This window comes from Gossypium hirsutum, chromosome D05, assembly GCF_007990345.1.
Source record: "Gossypium hirsutum isolate 1008001.06 chromosome D05, Gossypium_hirsutum_v2.1, whole genome shotgun sequence".
NCBI classification, from domain to species: domain Eukaryota; kingdom Viridiplantae; phylum Streptophyta; class Magnoliopsida; order Malvales; family Malvaceae; genus Gossypium; species Gossypium hirsutum.
This window is the reverse complement of record NC_053441.1, coordinates 17,631,650-17,659,278: the sequence shown is the minus strand read 5'-3', so window position 1 is coordinate 17,659,278 and position 27,629 is coordinate 17,631,650. Positions and strand designations below refer to the sequence as shown.

General features: G+C 35.7%; 5 protein-coding genes across 11 annotated transcripts; 1 reads left to right on the top strand and 4 right to left on the bottom strand.

Moving 5' to 3' along the window:
* The first annotated feature begins 364 nt into the window (after nt 1-364).
* LOC107905404 (peroxisomal membrane protein 11A) lies at nt 365-2,990 on the top strand. Of its 2 annotated transcripts, none has more exons than XM_041094107.1 (2): nt 365-1,339; nt 2,350-2,990. In XM_041094107.1, exon 1 carries the CDS (start codon nt 569-571, stop codon nt 1,337-1,339), a length of 771 nt encoding a protein of 256 aa, XP_040950041.1. In that variant the 5' UTR covers nt 365-568; the 3' UTR covers nt 2,350-2,990. The 2 variants fall into 2 exon arrangements, with proteins under 2 accessions (XP_040950041.1, XP_016687539.2); XM_016832050.2 differs by having other exon boundaries at nt 2,345-2,990.
* Nucleotides 2,411-5,122, bottom strand: LOC107905405 (deSI-like protein At4g17486). The gene is made up of 4 exons (XM_016832051.2): nt 4,715-5,122; nt 3,502-3,765; nt 3,032-3,319; nt 2,411-2,889 (listed from the first exon to the last, which is right to left on the bottom strand). Exons 2-4 carry the CDS (start codon nt 3,713-3,715, stop codon nt 2,657-2,659), a joined length of 735 nt encoding a protein of 244 aa, XP_016687540.2. The 5' UTR covers nt 3,716-3,765; nt 4,715-5,122; the 3' UTR covers nt 2,411-2,656.
* A 2,619-nt stretch (nt 5,123-7,741) lies between these two features.
* On the bottom strand, nt 7,742-12,268 carry LOC107905406 (J domain-containing protein required for chloroplast accumulation response 1). 4 transcript variants are annotated; one of them, XM_041094104.1, is made up of 9 exons: nt 11,206-12,268; nt 10,276-10,904; nt 9,917-10,189; nt 9,749-9,820; nt 9,449-9,510; nt 9,160-9,225; nt 8,985-9,062; nt 8,526-8,702; nt 7,742-8,119 (listed from the first exon to the last, which is right to left on the bottom strand). In XM_041094104.1, the coding sequence occupies exons 1-9, from the start codon at nt 11,700-11,702 to the stop codon at nt 8,081-8,083; spliced, it is 1,893 nt and encodes a 630-aa protein (XP_040950038.1). In that variant the 5' UTR covers nt 11,703-12,268; the 3' UTR covers nt 7,742-8,080. The 4 variants fall into 4 exon arrangements, with proteins under 4 accessions (XP_040950038.1, XP_040950037.1, XP_040950040.1 ...); XM_041094103.1 differs by having other exon boundaries at nt 9,749-10,189; XM_041094106.1 differs by lacking the exons at nt 7,742-8,119; nt 8,526-8,702; nt 9,449-9,510.
* A 547-nt stretch (nt 12,269-12,815) lies between these two features.
* LOC107905409 (probable protein phosphatase 2C 55) lies at nt 12,816-16,913 on the bottom strand. 3 transcript variants are annotated; one of them, XR_001686520.2, is made up of 7 exons: nt 16,625-16,913; nt 15,383-16,273; nt 14,963-15,287; nt 14,386-14,535; nt 13,675-13,965; nt 13,312-13,400; nt 12,816-13,071 (listed from the first exon to the last, which is right to left on the bottom strand). XR_001686520.2 is itself a non-coding variant. In XM_016832056.2 (6 exons), the coding sequence occupies exons 2-6, from the start codon at nt 16,111-16,113 to the stop codon at nt 13,380-13,382; spliced, it is 1,518 nt and encodes a 505-aa protein (XP_016687545.2). In that variant the 5' UTR covers nt 16,114-16,273; nt 16,625-16,913; the 3' UTR covers nt 12,816-13,379. The 3 variants fall into 3 exon arrangements, 1 of the variants encoding a protein (XP_016687545.2); XR_001686522.2 differs by having other exon boundaries at nt 12,816-13,065; XM_016832056.2 differs by having other exon boundaries at nt 12,816-13,400.
* Nucleotides 16,914-17,385: 472 nt separating this feature from the next.
* On the bottom strand, nt 17,386-19,979 carry LOC107905412 (cytochrome P450 734A1). The gene is made up of 4 exons (XM_016832058.2): nt 19,119-19,979; nt 18,416-18,660; nt 17,955-18,318; nt 17,386-17,873 (listed from the first exon to the last, which is right to left on the bottom strand). The coding sequence occupies exons 1-4, from the start codon at nt 19,605-19,607 to the stop codon at nt 17,454-17,456; spliced, it is 1,518 nt and encodes a 505-aa protein (XP_016687547.2). The 5' UTR covers nt 19,608-19,979; the 3' UTR covers nt 17,386-17,453.
* Between the last annotated feature and the right edge of the window lie 7,650 nt (nt 19,980-27,629).

Genomic DNA, 27,629 nt, shown 5'->3' with positions numbered 1-27,629 from the left:
TATGATTACAGTTGGACATGATTATAAAAAAAAGAAGTAAATAATCCTCGTTTTACGATTAATCATGATTATGAAATATTGTAAATATCCGAAGGTGATTAAATAGAGGGTTGTCCAAAAGATAAGAAAAATTGATGATAAAGGAACCAAAGGGACTTAGGCTAAGGGTCGTATTCAGTTGGTAATATGTAAAATGGTAGGGAAAGTAGTAGCTTTGCATTGCAGGGAACGTTGTTTTCATTTCCTTACCGTTGAGATAAAGAATCCAGCAATGGAATTATCAGCCAACGGCTACATTATCACCATTGACCTGGTCCTTATAATCAACCCACATCCATTTTGATATATGGACTCTCGCATGGTTTATGGCCCAAAACATCTTTTGGACTTCGGATTAGGCACGCATACCAATTCATATCTGTCATGCTTTGCTGAAGTTGACACTTCCAAATTCCAAATGCATCCGCACGTCGCCGTTTCATACTATGAACCAAGAATGTTCCTCTGACTCACTCTCTCGCCTCCCATTTTTCTCCTCCAGCTTATTGCCTTCTCTCTCTCAACCCCCATGGATGCCAAAGCTTCAACCGTTGGTTCCTCCCAAACCGCAACCGCCCAATCGGAGCCCAAAGGAAAGGACTTCCTCAACCATCTCGAAGTTTACCTCGCGAAGCGAGACGGCGTCGACAAGCTCCTCAAGATCTCTCGTTACGCTACCAAGATCATATTAGCCTCCTCGGTTCTCCCGGAAACGGTCCCACTAACTCGCCAACTCAAGAGTTTCGAGTCGAGTGTCGGGCTGAGTCGGAAAGCATTTCGGCTCGGGAAATTCGTTCAGGACGTCAACGCTTTGAGGAACTCCCATTTGGATTCCAAGGAAGAGATTCTCCTCTCGGTTATCGCCTACGGCGGCGAGGGTTTATACTATTTCGTCGAACAGTTTATTTGGTTGGCGAAATCAGGATTAATCGACGCCAAACATTCCCGCAATTTACAAAAGATCAGTGCTTGGGCTGAGTTGATTGGGTACATCGGAAGTATTAGCCTTAAGCTTAGGGATTTAAAGAGGATTAAGGAAGACGAGGCGTGCTTGAATTCGAGTATCGAAATCGCGATTTCAAGAGGAGTTGGGCGTACGGAAGAAGAAGAAAGGAGGAAGAAATTGAGAGAAAAGAAACTGATGAAGCAACTTTCAGTTGTTCAAGATATTGCTGATGGGTTAATGGCATTGGCTGATATTCGAGACGGCAAAGGAAGGTTTACGGATCCTCTTTTGCTGTCTTGCGCCGGGCTTTTATCCGCTCTTATTAGTACGTATAAAAACTGGGTTTCATGCTAGGTATGATCACAGGAAACTTGCTTCACCAATCTTTATTATTATTGTTATTATTACATTTAGTCATTTACTGAATCTTGAGAAGAAAAAACTGTGGTTCTCTCGATTTACATTTTCATTTGTTAATAAGCGTATACACAGGCAGTGATTGGATATGGATTTGTGCTATAAATTCATTGTTGAATTAATACAGGTGTTGTTGACCCCAAATCCTGGTTACTGAAACTTGATGTTTCATAATGAATATTAGTATATTTTTTTTGTTTGACTCAGTTTACATGTATTCAACTGGTTAATGGGAAGCAAATTCCTTTTTTTGTGGTTGTCATATGTCAGCTTCTCTCATAATCTTTAGACAACATCATAGGTTCTCAAACAAATAGTATTTATTTCCACTACTGGGCTTTGCCTTCTCTCATCTTCCACTTCCAGTTAAGAGGAGTTTCTTTACTTCATGCAATAATTTTTAGACAATATCTTAGTCCCAAGTTCTTGAGTAAAGAGTCCTGGAGCTCCTTTGAAATTTCTGGTTTGTTCTTTACTTGGAATTGGACATGGACTCTCATCCAAGAAAGAGCTCTTGGTTAGGATGATAAAGAGTTAATACAAAATCCATTTCTTCCCCTGCCTTCCTATGTCTGCTCTTGATATACTAGAAAGGAATGCCCCGGTTTTGTATATCGTGATCTGTTAAATGTTCATGTAACACAACTTTTGTAATTAAACCATCCTCAGCTTGGTTAAGTTTTACTACTAACGTAATTTGAATGTATACACATAAAAGTTGAATTGGGTTCAGGTTTGGACTTAGCGAAATCATCCTATCTCGTCTCCATCCTTACATGTCCCTGATCTTTAAGTAAAGCTGAAACGAGACAAACGGTTTTTAAGGGAACGTAGAAGAAAGAAACTCTTGGTTGGCTAATTGGCTTGGCTCTATACTTGTTCAAGTTCTATGTTTCAATTAAGGTTGCTGAGTTTTTAATAATAAAAACAAAACATGAACAGAACAGAACAGAGCAGAGCAAAGCAAGACGTGGTTATCAAAATGCTGGAAACTGGAAAGCCCAACTCTAATCAATGGTTGATGATCTATGTCATTATCATCATCGAAAACTTGCATTAATACATAGGGCTTTTGGAAAAGAAGTGGATCAGCCATCTTCAAAACAGATCTTAACAACACGTTTATCCTTACAGACATTACAAAATACTCCACAACTATAGATGTCTACACTAAAATAAGATATCTGCAATCGTCAAGCTCATGGAGCCTCGACGCCGAATGTTGGATTTTTTCAACAAAGTAAGTCCCTTATCTCACCTTTCCTTCAACAAAAGTTTGTTTGATTTTTTTGGTTCCCACAGCGGTAGACAGCCTCTTAAGGGTGATTGTAAAAGTACTGAAGACTTCTGCCGTATTGAAACCGAAGATAGGCAACTGAAGGCACACCTCAGCCTCCTCTTCTCGCTATCGTATGGTTGATAATTTGGATCATGCTTCACAACCGATGTCTTCAGTGCTTCCGGAAGAATGCAGTTGCACATTGAACCTAACACAAATGAAATGATGTGGTTGGTTATTGTTTTATCGTTGTGAACATCTATGTTACTCGAACTTTTCGTTTTTCTTAAATATAAAATGTTGGGATAACAGTACAATCTTGCGAGCGGTGGGATGTCATAAGGATTTACCTATTCTTGCCAATCGATTTACCCATTTAGGAATGTGTTTCCCAGTCAGCCTGTAACAAATATCCTTGCAGAAGTGGTTGCAGTTCTTGACGATCAAATGATATGTATCCCCTTTGAACCTAGCCGAATTGCACTCCATGAACTCCCTTACTTGGAGAGGGTCCAATGAAGTGGTCCCGATGAATATTGATTTCCTGAACTTGAAGCCCGGACACTGCCGCGGTTCAACCTCAAAAACACCACTGGTCGGATAATCATGAGCTCCAAAAGCATATTCCACACCATGAACTGTACAGCATATGGATAAAGTTATGAAAAAGCTAAACTTAAAAGACCCAAAAACAGAGCAACAGACTGGCAACAAAGTTGCCAACACCATATCCTGCACATCCAATTTAAATGCATCCTGAGTTCTATAGAAGGACGAAAACAAGGGGGCAAAAGTATACTATTAGAAGTAAGATGGCTACCTTCGACACCAGAATGATAGATACCAAGGCCTGCCCAGTAAAAATAGCCATTCATGGGCGTTAGGTCATATACATTCAGATAGACCGGTGTGTAGCCTGGATCAGAACTAGCTGGCTTCACCTTCGGTAGAAAACAACGAGAGGCTGATTTGTTTTTCAACAGACGTGGCACCACAGACATAGATTTCCATCTCTTGTTCGACTCAAAATCCATATTTCTTGCAATAGTAAGACCGGACTTCAATTATTGCCTTATACAACAGCCTGGGGTAAACTAGTATACATTAGCTATTTGTTTGAAATAAACAACTGTTCACAATCACCATAGAGGTTAAAGCAAGAGAAGTTACAATGGAATCTGAAAAAAGAAGACGATGAAGGTAAAATCCGTTGCTCTCGTATTACAACACGTAACAATCTCGTAAGAGCAGTTTCAAGAAACAACAAGTATCAAAGCATCAGAGGATGTTCAAATATATGAAAAACATTTTTAAAAAATTTAACTTTATAGTCTGGGTAACATAGTTATGGAGAAGCATACAGATTTATCAAATGACAAATAATATGATGGTATAGAAGTGATTGATTTTTCATTTTAGTAGGCCAATGCCAGCTAATTAACCAGCATTTCACATGAAACTATACAAAACTATTACTCTGTGCGTGGGGTATAGAAATCATAATGAATAGTTTATCTTTCTGGAGATTTTTATCAATGAATTAAGTCATATAGCCAGGGGAAAAAAAAGAGAAAATGTCAACAAGAAAAAAAGGAAACCCCAATACAGTAGGATCCAAACTAAAAATGGAAAGAAAATTAAATTTAAATAAACAAAAAAGTAGTTTTTAGAAATAAATTTAACAATCGAGTCTAACATTTTCCAAATTCATCTCCAGAATCCAGATGGAAATAGATTTTCAACATTACTCAAACAACATTTTTTTTATACGGGAAAAAAAGGAGCAATCTTTATATGTACTTCACGAAAAGGGAAAAGAAAAAGAAGAAAAAAATCATGAGAAGAGAATCGCTTCAGATCTACTAGAAACCGTTCATAACCAGAAGAAAATACAATAAGTCAAACAAAACAACATCAATGTAATAGATCTGACAGATTTAAAAACCTTAATTTTAACGATATGAAATGTTTGAAAAGAAAACAAAGCAAAAAACAAAAAAAGAAAAGGGGGGGGGGAAGGAGAGAGAACGTACAGATTCAGAGAAGAAGGCCATCAAGCGTCGGAAAAAAAAGCAAACGCCATTACAATAAATCAATACGCAGACAGCACAGAACGAAACGTTTAGCTTTTCTGAGGCAGCGAAGGAAGACGACGATACTTTTTCCTTTCGAATAACTTAATCCCTCAAAGCATTTAAGAAGAAGAAGAAGAATAAGCAAAACCTTTGCATATTCTTCTTTTTCTTCCTCGCAAAATTTCTTTTTGTCTCACTTCGCAGCTCAATCACTGCCACGCTTTTTCAGTTTCTTTCGGATATATTACTGATTTTTTTACTTCTTAATTACATCAAATAAAATATCATTTTCCGTTTTTTCGTCAGTGACTCGTGGAGACTATTTTATCCACCCTTTTATCTTATCAAGAAAAAAAATATATTAACAACTGGTCCCTACATTCATGTTCTACTATTATGATTAATCCTTATTATAAATTTTAAAGCTATTTCGTATTTAAAATAAGGGTTGAATCTTTGATTACGGGTTAAAATAGGAGAAATTTTTATCATTTTACTTAATTTTGTGATTATTACTATTTTGATTTATGATATTAGACCGTAGTGTTTTATAACCTATGAAAGGGAAAAAGTATGATTATTTTAATAGAAAATTTCAACTAGTATTAAGAATGTAGTATTTGCCAAATAAAACCAAAGCTTGTATTACTTGGACATGTGAGGGGACTTAATAAAAAGTACTGTATCTTATAGTTGTCTTTGGTTGGACAAAAACATTAACTAATATTATTTAGACATGTTCAGTTTTTGGTATTCGAAAAAGACAAGTAGGAGAAGCGATTTATGAAAGACAGCAAACTTAGGCGGAACTGGGCGTGTTACCATTAACTTCACTTCAACTCGCTTCATTCTTTATTATTATTATGTTAAGCTTTGTTTATAAATTATTGATCAATAATTATTCAGTAATTAATTTTTTATTAATTTACCCTATAATCTATTAATTTTATAAATATTATTTTCATCATTATCGTTCAATATTATTCTTTTTTACTTTTCCATATTCAAATTTGATTTATTATATTTATTTTTTAAAATATTAAAATTTAGGTATACATGAAATTTTAATTTGATCCAATTCTTGTAAACCATTAACACAATTATTGATATAAAATTATTTTATATTTATATATTGCATACATACATAATTATATTTATTCAATATAAAAATAAATTAATATATTTATTTTTTTAAATGTGCATGATTAAATCAAAATTAAAATTTTAAATATATATTTGAATCACGTATATAATTACACCAAATTAAAATCTATATATAATATAATTTTAAATATTATTTATGCAACATTATCATAGGAGTGACCAAGAGACGTATTAAAGGCGGCATATGATAAGAGAAATCAACCCATATTTACATCTCATTCATGCCTAAGCCAAAGATTCTTTCCAGCCCCAACATCACTCATTTATCTTTATTTAATTAAAACTTTAGCCACAGTTGTAATTTAATTGAATTTTTTTGGGATGGTAAAACTTCACACGTGTTTGTCATAGGATGCTGACGCACGTGTGTTCCAGCAAATTGTCTCCGTAATAACTTAACACGTGAGATATGTTGCGGTTTGCAGTTACAGTCTCGTTTTAGCTTGGCTGTTTCAGTTGACTTCATTTTCCCACCCAACACCATTAACTTCCTTAGTTGTCTTTTGAAACGCGTAATATCCACAATAATATTATGTAAAAAAATTAAATTTCAATCTACTTTTTTGGGGGGATATAATGATGAATGGCTCGTGAAATTCACATCCAATGAGAAGAACATTATGGTTGTACCATCATCAATCATCATAGGGTCCATATATGGGAATTGGCATTGGCACTGCCATTGCCAGCTAACCCCTTACTCAGACCTACCTTTGTATTGTCTCTCTACCACTTTCAATCAATGTAACATCATCTTTGCCCTTTAGTTTTTATTTCAATAAATAAAAAGAGAAGTAAATCATCAAAGTGTAACTAAAATAGAAAGAGCACTTGAAATTGAATTAAATTGCATCCTTTTAATAATAGAAAGTTGAATTCAAGGTATGTCACTGTCAAGTCAAAATAACATCAAATTTAGGCAGTGGATTTGGTGTAATTTAGTTGTCAAAGGAAAATCCATCCACCAACTTCTTATTTCCAATAATAATTTCTTTTAATCTTGATATAATCAACATCTTTTATATATACATGTACTGAAATGATAATGGTAGTAATTTCAACCATAATAAATTAATTCCTACTTACTATAATCATCAAATACAAATATTTATTTTTATCGAGTTTTTAAGTATAAAATAATTTACATTAGTAGGGGATATTTTTATAAAGTAAAAAGAAATTACAAAAGGTGAAATTTAAATTTAATACATAATAAATCTTGAACATTTTAACTAAAATTTCGTATGCCTTTTTTTTTTTTAATACCATTCTGGATTTGTCACCCTTACAGTGAGGCAGCTACCATTCCAATAACAGCTGATTACTATATATTGGTTAGTATAATAAGGACAATGTAACGGGCAAGGGAAGAAGATGGTGAAGGTAACACAAATTATGGCGCAGTGTCTGTGGTGGTAGCCCCAAAGATGACAATCTTTTTTCTTTTTGGATGTATTTGAAAACGACAAGTGAGTCAGAGTCAAAACGCAACAATGTTGCCCATAGTCATGACTGTGTCTCTGCACACATGAAGCCAATTTGCACCTTATCTGGTGGACCCTTTTTCTTCTCACTCTGATGGATCATCAGATAATGACGCCAATGCTTTTAGGTTTTTAATCAATAAAATTGCATGCTTCATTTTCTTATTAATCACACAATACTTGAAATTAACCAATGACTTGTTTCCAAATTTTCCAAATTCAGTGGCCGGTACAAAAATATTAGTCAAAGTTAACGAAAGAGGAGCCTTTGCTGCAGAAAATATTATTCACTATAAGATGGAAGATGCCAGAAAGATGGGTAAATGAACACGAAGAATTGACCACCCGTACATCACCTTTATATTCTTTTTAGGCCATTACAATGTTCAAACAAGGTGAACCACCCCCCTTCACTTTTCTTTTTCTTTTTTTTTTGCAGAAACTGCAAACTAATAGGTACAAAGAAGGTGATAATGTTAAAAAGTCCTGTTCTTGAATCATATGCCATTGCTCAAAGGATATATGCATGTATATACATATACATATACATATACATATACATATACATATTAAATTATCTGTTAATTCACTCATTTTGGTTGTTCTTCTAGTGTAACATTAAACTTGGAAAACTCGGATTTCTGTCAAAACTTAATCGAATATAGTCGTGGGATAATCACACCGAACCGAGTGAGTTGAAATGAGTCCATGCGTCCTGAAAATTACAAGCAGACATTAAGGAATTAAAGATTGACAAATTTAAATGCTATTGTCCTAATAAGAAGAAAAGTTGGCCGACTAAACAAACTGTGGCCAAACAACCGGTCATCCCATGTGTAAGAATTTTCAAACTTGTGGAAGTCCTTAAGGGATCTGCCCCGAAATGTTCGCCCATTTGTCTTAACTTGGAGACAATTTTAAGTACAATAATTGATCATATGAAACAGATTTGGCAAGCCAGCATGGATTGACAAATGGCTAATTACTTCTGTTGTCACAGAGAGCTTGTTACATATGATAGAAGTGTTCATTGAGAATACACATATAAAAGACCATTCATCAAGAATCTATTGGATCAAGTTGACGCCATTTCAAGAAATTTATGCAAATTTATATATTACCTGCAGAATATCGAAGACTCGTTGTGCAATGTATTTTTTATCTGAGGCAGCACTCTTCTGCTGTAGCTTATCTGGATGTAGACACAGTAGAGCTTTTTGGTATGATCTTTTCACAGATGGTCCTTCAATTATGTCCACGAGAGGCACCGACTTCCAACCGCTATCGGGCCAAAGAACCTATGTGTACGAACACAACCGATGTTAGTCTTTTAAGAGACAATAGAAAGTTTATATTGGCCTCAGGTTCACATTTACATCAATGAGACACTGGACTGATAAATTCGAAATGAACTGTTGGGTTTTCGAACAATGTGGCTATGCCTAAAGCTTCTGAATATTTCAGGGCATTAATGAAAGTATTGATTTAGCCACTGAAATTAGAGGCTTGACTTGAGAGTAATTCAGTGAAAACATGAGAGACAGTTTTACTTGGGATGAGGTGAATCCGTTACTACTTACATATTGTAAGGTTGACAAAAGCGAACGAATATTGCCTTGTTTACCATCTGACCATTGCTGTATTTTATCATCTATGGCCTGCATTTAATGAGTACCAGCTGAAAGATCTGAAGCAACATGGATGTATGTGCAATTGGGCATAGGTTATAACGCTATTTAGTGCAATCTCTATTACCATGATTTCTTCAGGATCAATGCCAAATTGTGGCAAAATTTTCTCTTCTGGCCTCAGTTCTTCCACCTGCTCAAAAGCCAGAGTGGACCAGCTCATTAGAAGGTCAGCCAAAATTATATCATTCCTCCTAACAAGTAGCCAAGTAACAAATCATTCAAAGGTGTATAGTTTGGGGCTCCGGGGCCAATTTACTTATTAACCCTAAACCTGGTTTTCAGATTAAAATGCTGAATTCATAATGTCATTGGAAGTGTATGTTTGAACTCATAGAAATGGATGAGTCGCATACCAAAATGTAGTTATCAAATGACTCTGCTGGATCTTCAACAATAGTCTTGAATCCATCAGAAACTGATGCCAACAGAGTAAGTGAATAATCAGTATGAACATATGAAAAATCATGGTGTAGTAATTGAAAGAAAGATCGAATTATGTAGAAATAGAAACTATTTGATCGTAGCAGTTCATGTAAGTAATGAACTTGCTTCTATATGTGGTCCAAAGCACCAGAAGCAGATTATGCAGAATTCCAAGAACATAATGAAAAATAAAATCCCATATAGAGTGAAAAGGGAACAGATAAACTAACCGGTATCATTCACCGAGCTATTGATGTTCTTCTCGGATGCACCGTTACACATGTGATTCGCAGCAGGAATATCTGAATATGATTTCTTCTTCAGCACATTGTTCAAGTGAATTTTCTCAATCCTTTTATTCATGTTAATACTTGTTTCAATCTCTGGCTGGACTGTACCTCTTTCCTTCCGACTAGAGCCATGATTCTCTGGTAGTGCGGTGTCCGTTCTAGGTTTCGATGAAGCATCTTGGTTGAAAATTTTGATGAATTCTTTAACCTTTCCTCTAACTCTGGCTTTTGTATCATCCCAAGAGTTCCTAGGGGAATGTTTTATTCTTGTTGTACTGGCTTCTACATTTTTTGAAGTATCCCTTTTCTTTACATCTTGTTTCTTGGCACTCATTTTAGAAATGTCTTTGCTTCCACAATTTCTAGTTATCTCATCATTGCCTATATATATAATTGAAGGAAAACAATACAAGAAACAACACATCAGCACCAAAACACATAATGTAGAAGTGGAATATGAGACTAACCTTGTTCGTCATCGTAGTCATCATTGAAAATCAAGTTCAGAGGTTTCGGTTGAGGCTTGTGAATTGCTTTTTCAACTGCAGAAACTTTTCCCTTAGAAACATTCTTATCAGTGCTTTTAAGCTTGTTTATGATTTCTGACTCGGATTTGGTAATGTTGCCTTCCTCGATAACTTGACCGGGTCCTCCATCTTCATTTCTCGAATCAATTAGCAAGCCTACATTTTCACTCTTGCCGTGCTCTACTCTAAAAGATTTACAATTATGCAGTTTATCTTTTGGTTCCCTTGCTTTGCTTTCACTTGTTATCCATCCATTAGCACTTGAGCACCTCTGCAGTTTATCCTTCCCTTTGAGTTTATCACTTCCCCTTAAAGGAATGGCTACTGGTACACCTCCTATGTTTGCCCATTTGTATATTGAGAAGTGAAATCGGCTGCCGTTTTTCGAAATCTCCAAACTACTCGAATCTCCATTCGGATTGCATTTTGTCTCAGTCTCCACATGCTTAGTTGGGTTTGTCGACTCTCTCAAATAACTTAAGCCATTGGAAGCCCCATCCTTGCTTTTAGATGTGGTTAAATTGGGGAGGTCCATTCCTTTGTTCACTTTAGAAGGAAGGCTTAGAAGTCTGTTAATGGCAGCAAAAATAAGCCATTGGAGGAAACATGAAATCAGATGGGTGAATTAAACCTGTTAAATGCCAAGTTTACTTCTTCTTCTGTTTTTTTTTTACCATAGAATACGGGGGAATGTATATAGATGCAACCGAAACATTAAAGATACAAATGCAGCTGAAACTAGAAGATTAGAGACATAACTAAGAAACAAGACAAAAAAAAAATTCTGCAAAAACTGACAATATATATTGATTATGATCTTGTCTTTTGTATTGTCCGGTAATATGTCAAAAATATGAAGGCAAGCAGTACCTCGATTGAGCAGGGAATGAACTGCCAAAAGGTTCAGGCTTTGGTGACAAAGATCTAGCCGGTTTTATTAACCGTGAACTTGGTGCAAAAGGGTCATTCATTTCGTACTTCCTTGAAGAACTCGATGAATGGTTCCCTTGAAAAATATCATGGAAGAAATCACTTTTCGAGCGTCTTATCCGGGCCATCCCTTCTTCATCGAACACTGGCTTTTTGCTGAAACAAGACCATGGATTCCGTGATGATGAAGCAACAACCGGTTCATCACTTCTTTTGAAGGCAGGTGATGAATGATCAGTGTTGTTTTCAGTTTCACCAAAATCATATTTTGTCTCTTGAATTAGTGGCCTCCTCGGTGCGCCACCGAAGACATCATGGAAGTCTATATCTGAGACTGAGCTTCTACGTGGCATCTCCGGAGAAGAACATGAAGCCGTGAATGTAGCTTGAGGACTATAACCTGAAGGAACACTTTCTCTCTGAGAAAATCTCTGCATTTTGGGTCTTTAAAGTGTCAACATGCTTCCATAATTAGTTGAATCAAGTGGTACAGAACTAACATGTTTCCCATTGATGAAGCAAAGGAGGTTTCTTGAGAAGAAAATAAAATGTTTTGGTAGAGAAAGTTGGAGGAGGGAAAAGACAGACAAAGACAGAGTGGGGTTAGAAAAAACAACTTACATGTTTGAGAAGTTTTTATCAAAGATTTGCAGCCACAAATCATCTGTGGGTTAGAGTTGAAAAATGGTACAGAAGAAACAAAGGGTAGGGTGTTAAAGTCAATCACGCGTCATTCAATGAACAGTTTTCAAAATTGTTGAAGGTTATTTTTTGGCGTTACAAGGTTGAGTCTGAGTTAGTTTTCCGCAAACCCATCCACATGATTTTCCTTTTTTCAGTCCTAAGATCTTCAGGATGAAGGAAAAATAATCGAAGTAATGGTGTTTTGGTAGAAAAGTTCATCCAACTTCATAAGGACCCATGTGGCATGTAATTGATGCTTGGATGGTAAAGAGAAATCCCAAATTCAAATAGAGAGAAATGACCAGAAAAGATCTAATAAATTTGGCACTAGTATGGGGTTAAGGGGTTTGCATTGCATCCATACAGGGCCTACCTTGAATGCAAAATGCCTACAAATTTCAGATTTAACTGGCAAAGATTAATGTAAGTGGGTTGTGTGTGGTCGCATCAAAAATTTATAATCAAATACAACCACCTCCTATCTTGTGACACATAGCTCACTTATATAAATGTTGATTATAACAGATAATTCGAAAATTGACAAATATCATAATTGGTTTTTTTAGAGTTTGATAATATTCAAATTTGAATATTTCAAGTACTATTTGCAACAAATTTAGAGCGAATTTGAAGATATTAAACCTCAAATATTTATCATCCAAATCCAATTAATTTCTCACTCTACCTTCTATGAGCAGTTTTGGATTTTCATACAGCGGAGAACATACATTGAGGAGGCTTGTTTGATTCAGTGCTTCACCAGCATTCTATTGATCATTGAGAAGAGATGGATCAAATATTCAAACTGCTTTGGCGATAGAAAGAAATTATCCAACGTTGTATAGCAAGTCATTCAATCTTTCAAATGAACAGAATAGTCCTTTGTTTACTGAGGATTTCGTATACTAATGGAATGATATTAGTGTATTATTTATTATTAATTACAATAATGAGAGGTGTTGAACATGGAGAGCATATCATCTCACTTCACTCCACGAACATAAAAGGAATCAGTGTGACAAAAAACCAAAACAAACAAAAGACAACTGGATAGCCACAAATCAAGCCAGCCAACTCAAGTTTCCTGGCTACAAAAGCTCCAAATCCTTATCAAGCCTTGTTCTCCCAAGAAGAAAAGAAAACATGTATTATTTGCATTTTTCAAGTAACTACAATGAATGCAATGTAAACGAAATGATAATTAACAAATACAAATGTCAGATTGTTTATCACATCTAATTTTAATGCCTATGCATCAATGATACTTGTTAGCACAACAAGAGGAATTTTCTTTTTGCTCCGAAGCCAAAATATTTGGCAGTACTCCGGGAAAAAAACTTGGCAGTAATTTTTTATGAATACCTGAGTAAATGGTGTCACTCCCAATGTTCATTTCGATGTAGGTCAACTGGAAGGCAACTGCTCAGAATTCAACTCTTTTTGCTTGAAGCCTAAAACGCAAGGGTAATTAGGTAAACAAAAATAATAAACTCTATTAATGAGAGACATTAAACGAAATCCAGAAATTTGAAAGGAACAGTCAAATCATGTGTTAGGAAAGAAGAGCATGCAAACATGTTTTTACCAGAAAAAAAAAGAGTTTTTATCAGGAACTCTCAAACGCAACAAAAATTTTAATCTTATATTCATTTCTCTTTGTATTTTGACTCCCCTAAAATGGGATAAAAGAATTTAAGATCAAATGCATGAGAGAAAGAAACATACTTCATCAGAGCTAGTAACATATGACACAACAACAGTTATGTCATCAAGTTTTCCACCATAGTAACGGAACCCAGCATCTTGTGCCGCAGTTGAGAAAGGAGTTTGTCTATCTTTAGCCTGTGCTCGTTCTCGTGCCAATGCTGCTATCTTCTGAGCAGTCACTTCAGGCCCAAAACCAGCTCTCAGTGCATGAACCACCACTGCAGTAATTTCATTATTGTACAAGTTATCAAACAGTCCATCCGTGCCAGCAATGATAACATCTCCTGGAGCAATGGGAACTGCAAAGATCTGATTTGAGCAGACAATTTAGATTGTTCAGATATTTCATAATCAATCAAATCATTGAAAGCCTCACATGCAATAACCAAGCCAGAAAAATTATTGTTCAAGACAGAAAAAGGGAAAGTATAAGGTGTAAAAGATGAAACACGAATCAAAATTAGTAAACCAATGCTTAATAAATAATTTAGATAACCTATCAGTTCTCGAGAATAAAACGGTATCCTCTAACATTTAGATATTTAAGCTATTAACCAGAGGAAACATTCAGCAAACACAACATCTAACATGTCAGGTCCACCAAAGCAAACATCCATCAAACGTAGACATTTTTCTCATAAGACTACACAATCAAATTTTATTCCTTCAAGAGTCGCAAGAAGTTATCTTTTCCCAGAATATAAGCACAAGAGGAAATTGTATAACTACCTGACCGGAGCTAGGTAAATCAGCATTATTTCCACTCTCAAGTTGATATGTGAAGTTAAAATCATGCTGCTGAACAGGGGATCTAAATATAGTACATCCATCCCGAACCACCATAAAACCACTGTCCCCCAAGTTTATAGCACGAAGTCCCTGCAGGGAAAACCCAAAAAATAGAATATACTATCCAGCGAGTAACTTCATCCATTTATTCCAGGAAAAAAAAAAGGGTAGCTTAAGCAGTTTTGCTCGAAGAGAAATGTAGAGTAACAACAAAGAATCAATTCTCAGACCTCACTTTTCATCATTTCAGGTTTTGCCTCATTAACAAAGATTTTACCCCCTACTAAGGTCATATGCTATGGAAAGTTTCTATGAATTGCCATTATGTGGATGGAATCGCTTACAGAAACATTCATACAAAGATGTCCATTGTAGTCACTAATTTGTAGTTCATAAAGCAGAATATTGGTTTAGATGAGAGAGCTTGTGTTCAAAATAACTATCTCATGCAAAAGTTACTCATGTTGGAATACGAAAACAGTACATGATAGGCAAGCACAGAATAGAAATGGCTTACCTGGTCTCCAAGTGCTATGACACATGCTGTTGAGGAGCCTTTTGCCTTTATGCTAGAGTGAGCTTTCTCTAAGACTCTTGCAGGGTTGATTGAACCCTTAGGCTCCTCTTGGATAGCAGATACAGATTTAGACATGAGCTCCCTAGAAAACTGACCTGCATCAATACCCAGATCAGCCCAGCCACCAACTCCATCCGCTACACCTATTGCTTGTTCATCCGCGCATATGAAATGAGCATCCTCTCCTCCAGTATCTTCTTTATCAGGATGGGGAAGATAGCAAGAACCTGAGAGCAGCTTCAGAGTTTTGCCGGCAGAAATCTTCCTGTCATGATTGTCAAGCACAGTATAAATATAAATTGCATAAAAAATATTGTAAGATTTAGTAAGAGGAAATTCAAAACTGCGCAGAGATCATACTCTTCTGAACTGGTAACCTGTTCTTCACCTCCAGAATTATCAAAGGAAACATCACGGGCTGTCCCAGCTGATAAACAAGAAGGCAATGAACTGTGGAAAGCCCTTGAACCTGACCCTGAGGAAAGATTACAGTTGCACCATCTTTTTCCAATACTATGCAAGAGCTGTCCATAGATTGCATAATTGTTAGGTCTCTCAAGATTTTTCAAACTTATTCTGGGATGTATGCTTCTGTTGCCATAAAGTATATCAGCACTACTTGTAGACGATGAAAGGTGCCCATGCTTTAACTTCAATGAATCAACAAATCCACCAATTACAACTCCAGAACTAGAAACAGCCATAGGATTACTCTGACATTTGCTCACAGTTGGTGGTATTTGGCTGGAGTCAACAAGTGCACAATCAATATGATACCTACAAGCCTGGAAGGCAGGGCCTGAAACAGATGGAACAAAAACAGTTCGAGGAAATGCGCCCACAGCAGAAATGTTCCTTCCACAATTAACTGATAGAGAATCTGAGCATGCAGCCAAAACTGTCCCACTTGGAAAAAATCCTTGCAAATCAGCAAGTCCTGAGAGACTTGAAGAATGAAAAAACCTGTAATTTCTAAACCCTAGCTTCCCTTTTCCAATCAGAATTTTAAGTGAATCTTGTAGCTCGCATTCTGTTCTCTGGATTCCATTCCGAACCGCACTCCTCATCTTCAAAAACAAAGCAGATGGCATCCTATCTTCTTAGGCAAAGCAAATTTGCTTCAAACCGTCTATTTTACAGAGAACACAAAAGTCAATACTATATGCAGAAGAAATCTCCAAACTTTTTTGACACATCTAGACCATAGATAATCCCTGCTCTCCCTTTGAAAAATAGCAGGAATTACGAAACCTGAAAAGAAAAGTGTTGGCCGATAACAAGTTAACAATCAAACTAGATAAACAGAAACAAAAATAGACAAGAAACAAGATGTTGAACGGTAATACTGCAAATATCAATTATACAGAACATAGGAAAGTACGTAGAGCAAAGATTACCAAAGCTTAAGTTCAAAATTGATACGTAATCTAAGTCAGCTAAAGAAAGGAATCAAAACCTACCCAGATGATAAATCCAAATCAGTTGGTTAAAATAACTATCTAACAGATAAAAGGAGAAAAAACAATAAATTCCTTCAAACCGGAAATTTCAGAAGTCCACGCTCTAAAAATGAAACTTAAATTAACAAGGCGCGAAACTCACCTCTAAAAAGGCATCAAAGCCAAACATATAAAATCAAAGTCCCGAATCCCCAAAAGTTCTGGGAAACTAGAATGAACCGGTTGTTTGGAGGGAAGGGCCGGAAACCGGTTCTATTGTGGATGTGGAGTTCACTTTACGAAATCCAAAATAGAAGTCGAGAGTGTTCTACGTCAATGAAACCCTAAAAATATTTTCAGGGAGGTAAAGTGGGAATCAAAAGCCGCCAATTTCCCGTTTTCCTTCTTAGGATAAGATTAGATTTTTAATGTTGACCAACTAATTGCGTACGTATTGACGGATTTGACTCAATGGTTTCGATTATATTTGGGATCTCGACGAGGATAGAATTGTCTTTTGTCATGTTTATTTGAATCATCCAAATACCAAATGGGTCGGAGGAGGATAAATGGACTTTTTTTTTTTTTTTGAACTTCTATTATTAGACATGAATTTGGATGAATTAGGTATCCCCTCGTCCATGTCTTGGACGTATCTAACATAATACTGATGTGATAGAAAGTACTAGAGAAAATTAACAATTAAAATTTGTTATTTCATTCTAATTTTTTAGGCGTAAGTTTTCATTTAATTTTCTATAAATTTCTTCCTTTCTTGATGTTGTATTTGGATTATTCAGCATTCAACTACAACAATGGCGGCTTCATACTTGGGAGACAAAATTGGAGTGGTTTTTTTTTTTTGCTGGAATTCCCATTTAAGGAAACGCTACATCAATCTCACATAACAACAACGAGTCAGTGTTCACAAAAGCCTTGAAACCATATATACCATCTTTTGCATCTATTTTACATCGATAAAGAAGAGTTCTTTATTTCATAATCCTTGTCAAGCGTATCTGAATACCATACTGAGGCTGCAAGGTGATGAACAACAAAGGAGCATGAACATACGTTGAAGACACTGCCAATGAGTATTGCCGGATAATCATGGCTAGAACTATTTTCATCTCCGCCATGGCTAAATTCTGCCCAACACAAATTCTAGGCCCCAAGCCAAATGGAATGAACGAGGCTAAGTGCTTTCGGGGTTCTTTGAATCTTGAGGGCTTGAATTTGTTAGCATCTTCTCCCCATATATCAGTGTCACGATGAACAGCACTCAGTGCCAAATAAAGCTGTGTACCTGCAGGAACATCTAGCTTTCCTAGCTTAAAATCCTTGACTGCTTCCCTCATCAACATCACTGCGGGAGAGTATAGCCGAAGTGTTTCGTTGACTATCATGCTCACCTGTTCATTGAATCGTTTATGCAATCACATCTCTTAAACATGAATCGACCAGAACCTGAGAAATCAATTGATAAAACTTACAATTTTTAATTCACTCAAATGCTCTGCAGCTGGAAGCATATCGGTTCCACATATGCCAACCACTTCGTCTCTTGCTTTATCTTGCCATTCCGGATTCAATGCCAAAAGCAGAAGTGCCCATGATAAAGCATTAGCAGCTGTTTCTTTCCCTGCAAAATAAAAGGTCTTGCATTCGTTTATAATTTCTTCCTCTTCTAACCTCTCTTCTTTATCATCCTGATTCCTATATGAAGACATCAAAAGACTGAGTAGGCTTGAAGAGTTTTCTCCTCTCTTGCTGTTAGACCGGATCAGTGCCCTTACAGATTCACGAGTTTCATTTTCTAGTCTCCACCTCGCTCTATTATTTTTAGTAGGCAAAAACCTTACACAACAATTACTTAGGCTTTTTAGTACGATATAAATATTTACATGAAGAAACTAGTTAATTTCTTACGAAAACTGAAATAAGAAAAGGTTACCTGAACCCTGGGATATAGATACTTCTTATGGCCTTTGAAAACAACTCCATCTGCTGTTCTTGTAACATAAAGATACGTTTTCCTTCTTCAAAACTGCTACCGAATGCTGTTCTGGATATAACATCAGCTGAGAGGTTATGAAGTTCTTTGTTCACTTCCAATTCGAATTCATCTCTCCCACCTCTTTCTTCCTCCCATTCCTCAAGCATTTTCGTAGTAGCAGCTACAATTTCAGGTACCCAACCCTGCAGTTAAAAGGAGTTTTGTTCAAAAATAGTGTTGGTTTGAGTTACATCCATTGATAATCAAGATTTTCACCCCCCTTTTTATGGATGTTGGAGAATTCCACTACACTGGGTTTTTACATTCACACATTTTCTCATGTCAATGTCTGTAACTTGTATGCATCACGTAAGCCCTTGGGCCAGACTTAGGCTTGTTACCATCAGCACCAACCCAACTTGAGGGTACAGTTTATGATTTGAAGACAAATACAATCAAGTGAAGTGAGATACAAGGCCCACGACTAAACTGTACCATAGATACTCTGTCTTGGCCATAAAAAAAAGGGTACAGTTTAGATAACCCTTAATAAAAACAAGATAGAAAACTTTCACTGAGCTGATAAATCATTGAATTTGAGGCCCATAATTTTTTTATTAAAAAACACAAGTAGTATGAAGTATGAACAAAGGAATTTTACCTTTACTCTTTCCATGTTGAAGGCTTGATTTGCAATCCTCCTGTGAAGGGCCCATTCTTCACCTTTCAAACCAACGAGTCCCTGTCCGAAGAGCATCCTGGACATGGGGTTAAACCCAAGCTTATCAAACGACCCGCTCGTGTTGATGGTAACCTCCTTGATCATATCAGGATCCGAAATTCCCAGCCTGGGTTTTGACCCGAACCAATACAGAAACGGCGTCCCATACATGCCGGACCACCTGTGATAGAACGGAGCCACGCGGTGGAGGACATCGTGGTGGTCAACTGGAGCTGGCTTCAACTTAACTTCTTTATACAGACGTTGGATCTCAGCTGAGTTCCCAAAGATTGGACGGTAGCCAGGGCCCCTTACTCCTTGTTTCTGGAAATGGTTTTGGATCCTCCACGGGATCCATATGATGGAGTAGACAAATTTCAAGACACAGATGCAAAGAAACGATATGAAAAGGAGAGTTAAATGATTCATACTTCAATAATCTTAGTATCTCTAAAGAGTTTGGCGTAAGTTGGGAAAGATGAGGGAGAGAGCTGTTAATGGTGATAAGTCACATGGAGCGTTGAATATCTAAATTATATTTTTAATTCTGTAAAGTAATGCCTGCTTTTCAACAACTGTCGGACTTACATAGTCTACTTGTAGATTATTAAATTGCAAACGGTTATTGGCTTGTAAGCATCATATTCGGCCCCAGGTTTCCCAGATACAAGTGATCATTTGGAAATTGATCACACGATCCCTAGTTTCCGGCTTTTTTCTTTCATTATTTTATATTTGATATATGGCTTAGTGATTATTATATTTGTTATGGGCGTTCATTCTGTAATGGATTCGAGCTATATGGATTATTTGTTTGTGGTATGTAAGTTGAAATGATTTGTTTTTATTAAGGGAATATATGATTTTAATTCGACTTTTAAGTTATGAGCTTGTTGTTTTATCCCGTATCGATAGTTAAATTTTATCAAAAAGTAGTGTGCATCGCATTATCAATGGAGAATGAGGGATGGACTTTAGAGATAATATTGTCGGAAGGAATAACCACAAACCCCGAATATGACCGTAAAACGAACATAAAAATGTATAAAAAAATTAGATGCACTTGTTATCCACGTGTTCAAGTTGGTTGAATTTTTTAAATTTCTTTTAACAGTTAATAATAATTCGATTTGGTTTGATTTTTTAATAAAATGTAATTTTTTAAGTAAAAAAGTTTTATATAGTAATTTTAAAAAAAATATTTTATATATAATTTTAAATTATTTTTACTATTTAAAATATAAAATATTTTTTGTATCATAAAAAAATTAAACTTATTATAAATTAAATAAAAAATAAAATTCCATTTGTTTTTGCATATCTAAAGGTAAAGGGACACCAGTTCAAACAAAGGTTGACAATTAACCAAATCCTACCTTGTAATAGAGTTGTCCCGGTCCGCCCCTAACAAAATTTTAGGCTTGATTACTAGGCCTGGATCAAAATACTAAAATTTGGGCCCAATTTGACCTATATTAATTTTTTTAAAATTATATAAAAATTTTAAAAATATAATACACTAAAAATATTAAAATAAACATTTCTCAACAAATTGAAAATAAATTTTAAAAAATTCTTTATACTTAAATAACACCAAGATAAATGCAACTTAACAAACAAATGTCTCTAAAATAGTAGCAAAATTAACAACAAGACAAATGTTATACAATATTCAAACATTAACAACAAAATAATCTCAACATAATAGTGAAATGGTAACAAAATAGTGGTAAAAAATGGAAAAACAACAAAAAACAACAAAAATTTTTATTGAAAATTTGGGTCAGACTGAGATCAGACCAAAAAACCTTACTCAAGATTTGACCTGTTTTTTAAATGGGTCTTGTTTTTTTTGTCAAGCCCATTTTTTAGGCAGGTCTTCAAGTCGGGGCAACTCTATCGTGTAAACAAACAGGGATGGAGACTTATTACTTAGCCAATATTCAATCTTTGTAAGCAAAGTATTGAAGGCAAAATACTATCCTAATTAGGGGTGGATGGTAACGGTGGCAAAATGTGGCATTTCCAAATTTTGATAAATTTTAATATAACTCTCCTAAAATTTTTGAAAATTCTCATTAATCTTATAATTTTTTAAATATTTTAATTAAACTCAAATTTTGTTTAAAGAATATTCTCATTAATCTCTTAAAATTTTTGAAAATTTTAATTAGACCCACAAAATTAAGTCCCAACATCTACGACTCATCCTAATATAGTTTTTTTTAAGATCAAAACTCGGCACCAGCCTTTCATTTACTGGTGTAGTATTTGAGAATAAAGGAGAGTGAAAACAATATATCAATATGTACATAATTCGATAGGTGAATATCTGGCATCAATCCTGACCAACAGTTACTTAATAGAAAGATATTTGGAGTAAAAAACTAATCTAATTAAAGAAATATTTGAGGCCAAAATATCCAACAAAATCCCATGCATAATCATGTGTAGGTTGAAAAAGACATATGGTGAAAAATAGGGGTGAATATTTGATCGAGTCGAGTCAAAAAATTTGAGTTAGTCAAGATGACAAATCCTATTTTAGCAACCGAACTAAATTTAATTTTTTTTAATCGAATCGAATCAAGTCAAAAAATTTCGAGTCAAGTCGAGTCGAGTTAGCGAATCCTATTATTTATACTCAATGTTGCATTTACATAGACAAATTATTTAACTAATAGACAAAGTATAAGATTATTTAACTACATAAATAATATAATGATTTTGCCTTCTAATTTAATGGGTAAACATTTATCAAAACGATTTAGTTTTCCTTTTAGCTTAATGATTTTGACTTTTAACTTTTAAAAAAACAAATATTTATTAAAACGACGTAATTTTGCCTTTTCTTATTCGGATTTTCAAATAACTCGAATTATGTAATTCATATTCAAGTTAAACAAAAAACTTAATTTTTTATTCGAGTTGATCCAAATAACTTGATTAACTCAAATAACTCAAAATATTTAATTTAAATTTTAAATTTTTTATCGAATTTTTCGAATCTAATCAAATTTTGCTCACTTTTAATAAAAAAATGCACAGTGTTGAGGCTTCCATGATGAAAAAAAGGGAGGAAGGGCGAGAATCGTAGCTCGAAACAACAACAACAAAAAGGGGTGAAGTGTTGGCCGCGAGAGCAAGCCCTATGGAAGTGGAACATATTGCAAACCCATCAAAGCACTTGCTTGTCTGCTCTCACTTCACTTTGCAAAAGACTTGAGATTTGGGAATGTCATTGTGGAAGGAGTGTCACTTACCTTTATCAAATGATTGAAAGAAGGGTTATTGTGTAGATCTAATATTGTAAGACTAATATAAGATGCAAGACATGAAACCCTAATTTTCTTTTAATTGCTCCTTCAACCACAAATGAAGATGAGAAAATCTATTAGCTTATGAATCGAGAAAATTGATATTAAAGAGTTGGGCTAATACAATTTGGATTGAGCTAGAGGAGTTTGGTTCAAGTCATCCTACATTCGGTATAATATTTCTATTTTAAGTGCGTAAAGATTATTTTGAAACAAAAGCATTATATTTTCAATAATGTCAAAACTTCAAAATATAAGAGATAACTTTACCACTGATTATTTATTAGATAAATAAATTTATGAGGTAATCTTCATTTTATAATTTAGTAAAATTTTCTTACATTTGCATCAACTTTGTAAAACAAGACAAATTCTATAATAATGATAAATTTGTAAAATTTACTTTTTAAATAATTTTATATTGCATGAACTAAAAAACAAAATCTTATCTTCCACCTAATTGAATCAAACCCAATAATATAATATGCTTAATAATTTATTAAGTATTTTTTTATTTCGATAATCATTTTACCAAATAAAAAACTCTTTAAGAATATCTATGAATTAAAAAATAATTAAACTCTAGAAAACGTTGACTTTTTTATGCTTAACCAGAAGAAGTGTTGTAAAACACGTAACAGATAACAGAAAGTGTTGAATTAAACTGATCGATTATTTCTGAAACCAACAGACAATGGCAAACCATTACCCTTAAAACTAAGGGCACATCCTATGACAAACCATTATTAAATCAACATAAAACAATTAATAAAGACTCAATTAATAAATCAACATAAAACAATTAACTAGACCAACAATCTCTTGTAACAACTACGAGTCAACGATCACAAGAGCCTTAAAAGCATACCATATTTTGCATCGATAAAGAGGTGTCCTTGTGAGTATCTAAAACCCATTCTTTATTGTTGTTCCAATAGGGTCGGAAGCGTGTAAATTATTGTACTAAAAAATCACACAAAGTTCAATTCCCAGGGAAGAGAGGTGGATCACATGGATCTCTTAAATACCAAGTCTTTCCTTAGACAGAATATCCCTTCTATAGTAATTTAATAGCACAATTAAATACTACTATTATACCCTCAAATATTGAAAGAAAATAGGACAAGAAAGTTTTAACGAGGTTCGGTAAATTATACCTACGTCCTCGGGCACTAACACCAGATGATAACTTTACTATCTTCAAAGTATTACAAACAAATAGAATTCCTTAAGAATTCTCAAATGGGAGAAAAAGAAAACTAAGAGAGAAAGATTGGTTGGGATGAATTGAAATGAGAAATGAGAAGGCCTATTTATAGTTGAGGTTTAAGGACCAAACAATAAATAGCCCATTATCTCAAGGACCAAAAAAAAATTATCCCTTGCCACTTTTCCAAAGTTGGTGGTTGTCATTATTGATTGTCTCCCATTAATGTTAATGGCAACCATTATTAATTGTCTTCCATTAATGTTAACAATCTCCACCTTGAAGATTTGATTAGGATAATCACATCTTCACACACTTCCTTCAACTCCCCAAATTCGATAAAGCTATATTTTGTAGTGCCTACAAATGCGCTCTCGAGCGCCATACACCTGAAGGTGCTCAAATTCTCAGGAAGTTAATCAAGTTCAAACAATGATTAAACTTGATTGTTGTTACCACCTTGGTCATCATATCTGCGGGATTATCTGCTGTCGGAATCTTCTGAAGTAGAATTTTTCCTTTTTTAAAGACTTCCCGCACAAAGTGATATCTTACGTCGATATGCTTGGTTCTTGAATGATAGACTTGATTTTTCGCTAAATGAATAGCGCTCTGACTGTCACAATATAAACTTATGTGACTTTGAACAACTCCTAAGTCTTTCAACAATCCATTAAGCCAAATAGCATTCTTAACAGCTTCTGTAACTGCCATATATTCTGCCTCTGTAGTAGACACAGCTACTGTAGACTGTAAGGTAGACTTCCAACTCACTGGGGCTTTCGCAAGAGTAAACAGATACCCCGTAGTTGAACGACGTTTATCTAAATCACCAGCAAAGTCGGAATCAACATATCCAACTACAAACTGACCAAGTGCTTCATCCTGTTCAAAAATTAAACCAACATCTACGGTTTTTCGAAGATACCGTAGAATCCATTTCACAGCTTGCCAATGTCCTTTTCCAGGATCATGCATATACCTGCTCACAACTCCAACAGCTTGTGAAATGTCAGGCCTCGTACACACCATCGCATACATCAAACTCCCAACTGCATTAGCATATGGGACTTTCGCCATATATTCTCTTTCTTCTTCAGTTTTCGGAGATAATTGAGCACTAAGTTTCAAATGAGAAGCAAGTGGGGTACTTACATGTTTTGTGTTTTCATTTACACCAAAACATTATAATACCTTTTTTCAGATATTACTTCTGATTCAAACAAAGCTTGCCTCTCTGTCTATCTCTACTTATCTCCATACCGAGAATCTTCTTGGCCTCACCTAGATCTTTCATCTCGAACTCTTGATTCAACTGAGCCTTCAGCTTATCTATCTCTTTTTGGCTCTTCGAAGCGATTAACATATCATCAACATACAAGAGTAGATAAATGAAAGATCCGTCATGCAGCTTCTGCAAATACACACAATTGTCATATTTGCTTCTTGTGTACTTCTGCCTTCTCATAAAGCTATCAAATCGCTTGTACCACTGCCTCGGGGATTGCTTCAATCCATATAGCGATTTGTTCAGCTTACAAACCCAATTTCTACCACCAGCATCTGTGTATCCTTTGGGCTGAGTCATATAGATCTCCTCTTCTAACTCACCATGCAAGAAAGCCGTCTTAACATCAAGTTGAGCTAGCTCCAAATTCAACTGTGCTACCAAGGCCAACAAAATTCTAATGGAGGAATGCTTCACAACAGGGGAAAATACATCATTGTAGTTAATTCCCTCCTTCTGAGCGTAGCCTTTAGCTACCAATCTTGCCTTGTAGCGAATATCCTTCTTGCTAGGAGATCCATCTTTCTTTGCGAATACCCACTTGCATCCGATTGCCCTTTTACCTTTCAGTAATTGCGCCAACTCCCAAGTATTGTTCTTCCGGAGAGACTGCATTTCTTCATCCATGGCGCTTTTCCATTTATCACTTTCTAAGCTTTGCATTGCTTCTTGATAAGTGATAGGAATATCATCAACAACGGGAAGGGCGTAGGCCACCATATCAGTAAATCGAGCAGGTTTACGAATTTCTCTCCGTGGCCTTGCAACTGCAACTGGTTCTGGTGTACTTAGTGGTTCTTGGGTCAGAACCTCTTCAACCTCTAATTCCTCCATTGTGGCTGGAGAATTAGACTTATTAACTGGGCAAATCCCCATCTGCTCAAACTCTACCTGTTTTGGAGTACACTCCACCTGCTGTGGAGTATTGCTCGTCTGAATATCTTTATCTGCTACATTTTTCAATGTCGCAGATTCATCAAAGGTAACATCTCTACTACAGATCATTTTCTTTGTGCTTAAGCACCAAAGACAAAATCCCTTCACTCCAGAAGTGATTCCCATAAAGAGAGCTTTCTTTGCCCTCAGATCTAACTTTGACTCCTTCACATGGTAATATGCAGTGGTTCCAAACACATGTAAGGAATCATAATCTGTAACCGGTTTTCCAGACCATACCTCCATAGGAGTTTTTCTTTCTAATGCAGATGATGGCAAACGATTAACAAGATGGCCAGCGTATGTCACAGCCTCAGCCCAAAATTGCTTGCCCAACCCAGCATTGGACAACATACATCGAACTTTCTCCAGCAATGTTCGATTCATACGCTCTGCCAATCCATTCTGCTGTGGTGTATCCCTAACTGTGAAGTGTCGAACAATACCATACTCTTGGCACACATCGAAGAACGGATCACTTTTATATTCCCCTCCATTGTCCGTCCTAAGCCGCTTGATTTTCTTGCCAGTCTGGTTTTCGATCATAGTTTTCCATTTAAGAAAAACTCTAAGCACTTCATCCTTAGTTCTCATGGTATACACCCAAACTCTTCTGGAAAAGTCATCAACAAAAGTAACAAAGTAGTGTTTTCCTCCCAATGAAGGTGTCTTGGAAGGCCCCCACACATCTGAGTGAACATATTCCAAAATACCTTTTGTATTATGGATAGCAGTACCGAATTTCACTCTCTTTTGCTTTCTCAGAACACAATGCTCGCAAAATTTTAATTTGCAAGCCTTTGCACCTTTCAACAATCCTTGCTTTGCCAGAATTTGCAAGGATTTTTCGCTGGCATGTCCCAACTTCATATGCTACAACTGTATTGAGTCCAATTCTTTGTTGCCGGAAGCTGCAGCGACTGCTCCAATAACTGTACTACCTTGGTAGTAATACAAGTTATTTTTCCTGATGCCCTTCAATATCACAAGTGCGCCAGATGTCACTTTCAAAATCCCATCTCTCATAGTAACAACTGAACCATTGGATTCCAGGGCTCCCAATGAGATGAGATTTTTCTTCAAACTGGGCACGTACCGAACATCAGTCAGAACTCTGGTTGATCCATCTTTATTCTTTAATTGGATTGAACCTATCCCAACAGTTTTACAGGCATTGTCATTGCCCATATAAACAACTCCTCCATTTAGTTCTACTAAATCAGAGAACCACTCCCGGTTAGGGGACATATGATAGGTACAACCCGAATCCAATATCCACTCATCTGAATGGAACGACGATGATGATGCAACCAGTGATAGTTCAGAGTCACTGGTATCATGCTTTGCAACACAAGCATCTACAGTAGCTTTTCCCTTATTCTTCAGCTTTGGACAAATTTTCTTCCAGTGGCCTTTCTCATGACAAAAAGCACATTCATCTTTCCCGAGTCTGGACTTTGACTTTGATCTCCCCTTTTGAGTTTTCTTCCGAGTGTATGAACGACCTCGGACTACTAAAGCTTCTGTATCTCTGATTGAGTTTTTCTGTTTGTCCTTCTTTCTCTGTTCATAACTGTATAAGGCCGCACAGACTTCGCTCAGAGATATATCACTCCTGCCATGAAGTAGAATAGTTTCTAGGAACTTAAACTCCTCAGGAAGTGACCCCAACAACATCAAAGCCAAATCTTCATCTTTGAATG

Excerpts from the sequence above, each read along its gene's own strand:
- LOC107905404 (XM_041094107.1), top strand. The coding sequence starts at position 569 with ATGGATGCCAAAGCTTCAACCGTTGGTTCCTCCCAAACCGCAACCGCC.
- LOC107905412 (XM_016832058.2), bottom strand. The coding sequence starts at position 19,607 with ATGAATCATTTAACTCTCCTTTTCATATCGTTTCTTTGCATCTGTGTC. Across the intron at positions 18,319-18,415 it reads ATCTATATCCCAGGGTTCAG|GTTTTTGCCTACTAAAAATA; the intron begins GTAACCTTTTCT and ends TTGTTGTGTAAG. Across the intron at positions 17,874-17,954 it reads ATTTGAGTGAATTAAAAATT|GTGAGCATGATAGTCAACGA; the intron begins GTAAGTTTTATC and ends TTCAATGAACAG.
- LOC107905406 (XM_041094103.1), bottom strand. The coding sequence starts at position 11,702 with ATGCAGAGATTTTCTCAGAGAGAAAGTGTTCCTTCAGGTTATAGTCCT. Across the intron at positions 9,063-9,159 it reads TTGATCCTGAAGAAATCATG|GCCATAGATGATAAAATACA; the intron begins GTAATAGAGATT and ends CATTAAATGCAG. Across the intron at positions 8,703-8,984 it reads TTTTGTCAACCTTACAATAT|GTTCTTTGGCCCGATAGCGG; the intron begins GTAAGTAGTAAC and ends TCGTACACATAG.
- LOC107905405 (XM_016832051.2), bottom strand. The coding sequence starts at position 3,715 with ATGGATTTTGAGTCGAACAAGAGATGGAAATCTATGTCTGTGGTGCCA. Across the intron at positions 3,320-3,501 it reads CTATCATTCTGGTGTCGAAG|TTCATGGTGTGGAATATGCT; the intron begins GTAGCCATCTTA and ends TATGCTGTACAG. Across the intron at positions 2,890-3,031 it reads AAATCGATTGGCAAGAATAG|GTTCAATGTGCAACTGCATT; the intron begins GTAAATCCTTAT and ends CATTTGTGTTAG.
- LOC107905409 (XM_016832056.2), bottom strand. The coding sequence starts at position 16,113 with ATGCCATCTGCTTTGTTTTTGAAGATGAGGAGTGCGGTTCGGAATGGA. Across the intron at positions 15,288-15,382 it reads CAGGTTACCAGTTCAGAAGA|GAAGATTTCTGCCGGCAAAA; the intron begins GTATGATCTCTG and ends CAATCATGACAG. Across the intron at positions 13,401-13,674 it reads ATGTTACTAGCTCTGATGAA|GCTTCAAGCAAAAAGAGTTG; the intron begins GTATGTTTCTTT and ends CTTGCGTTTTAG.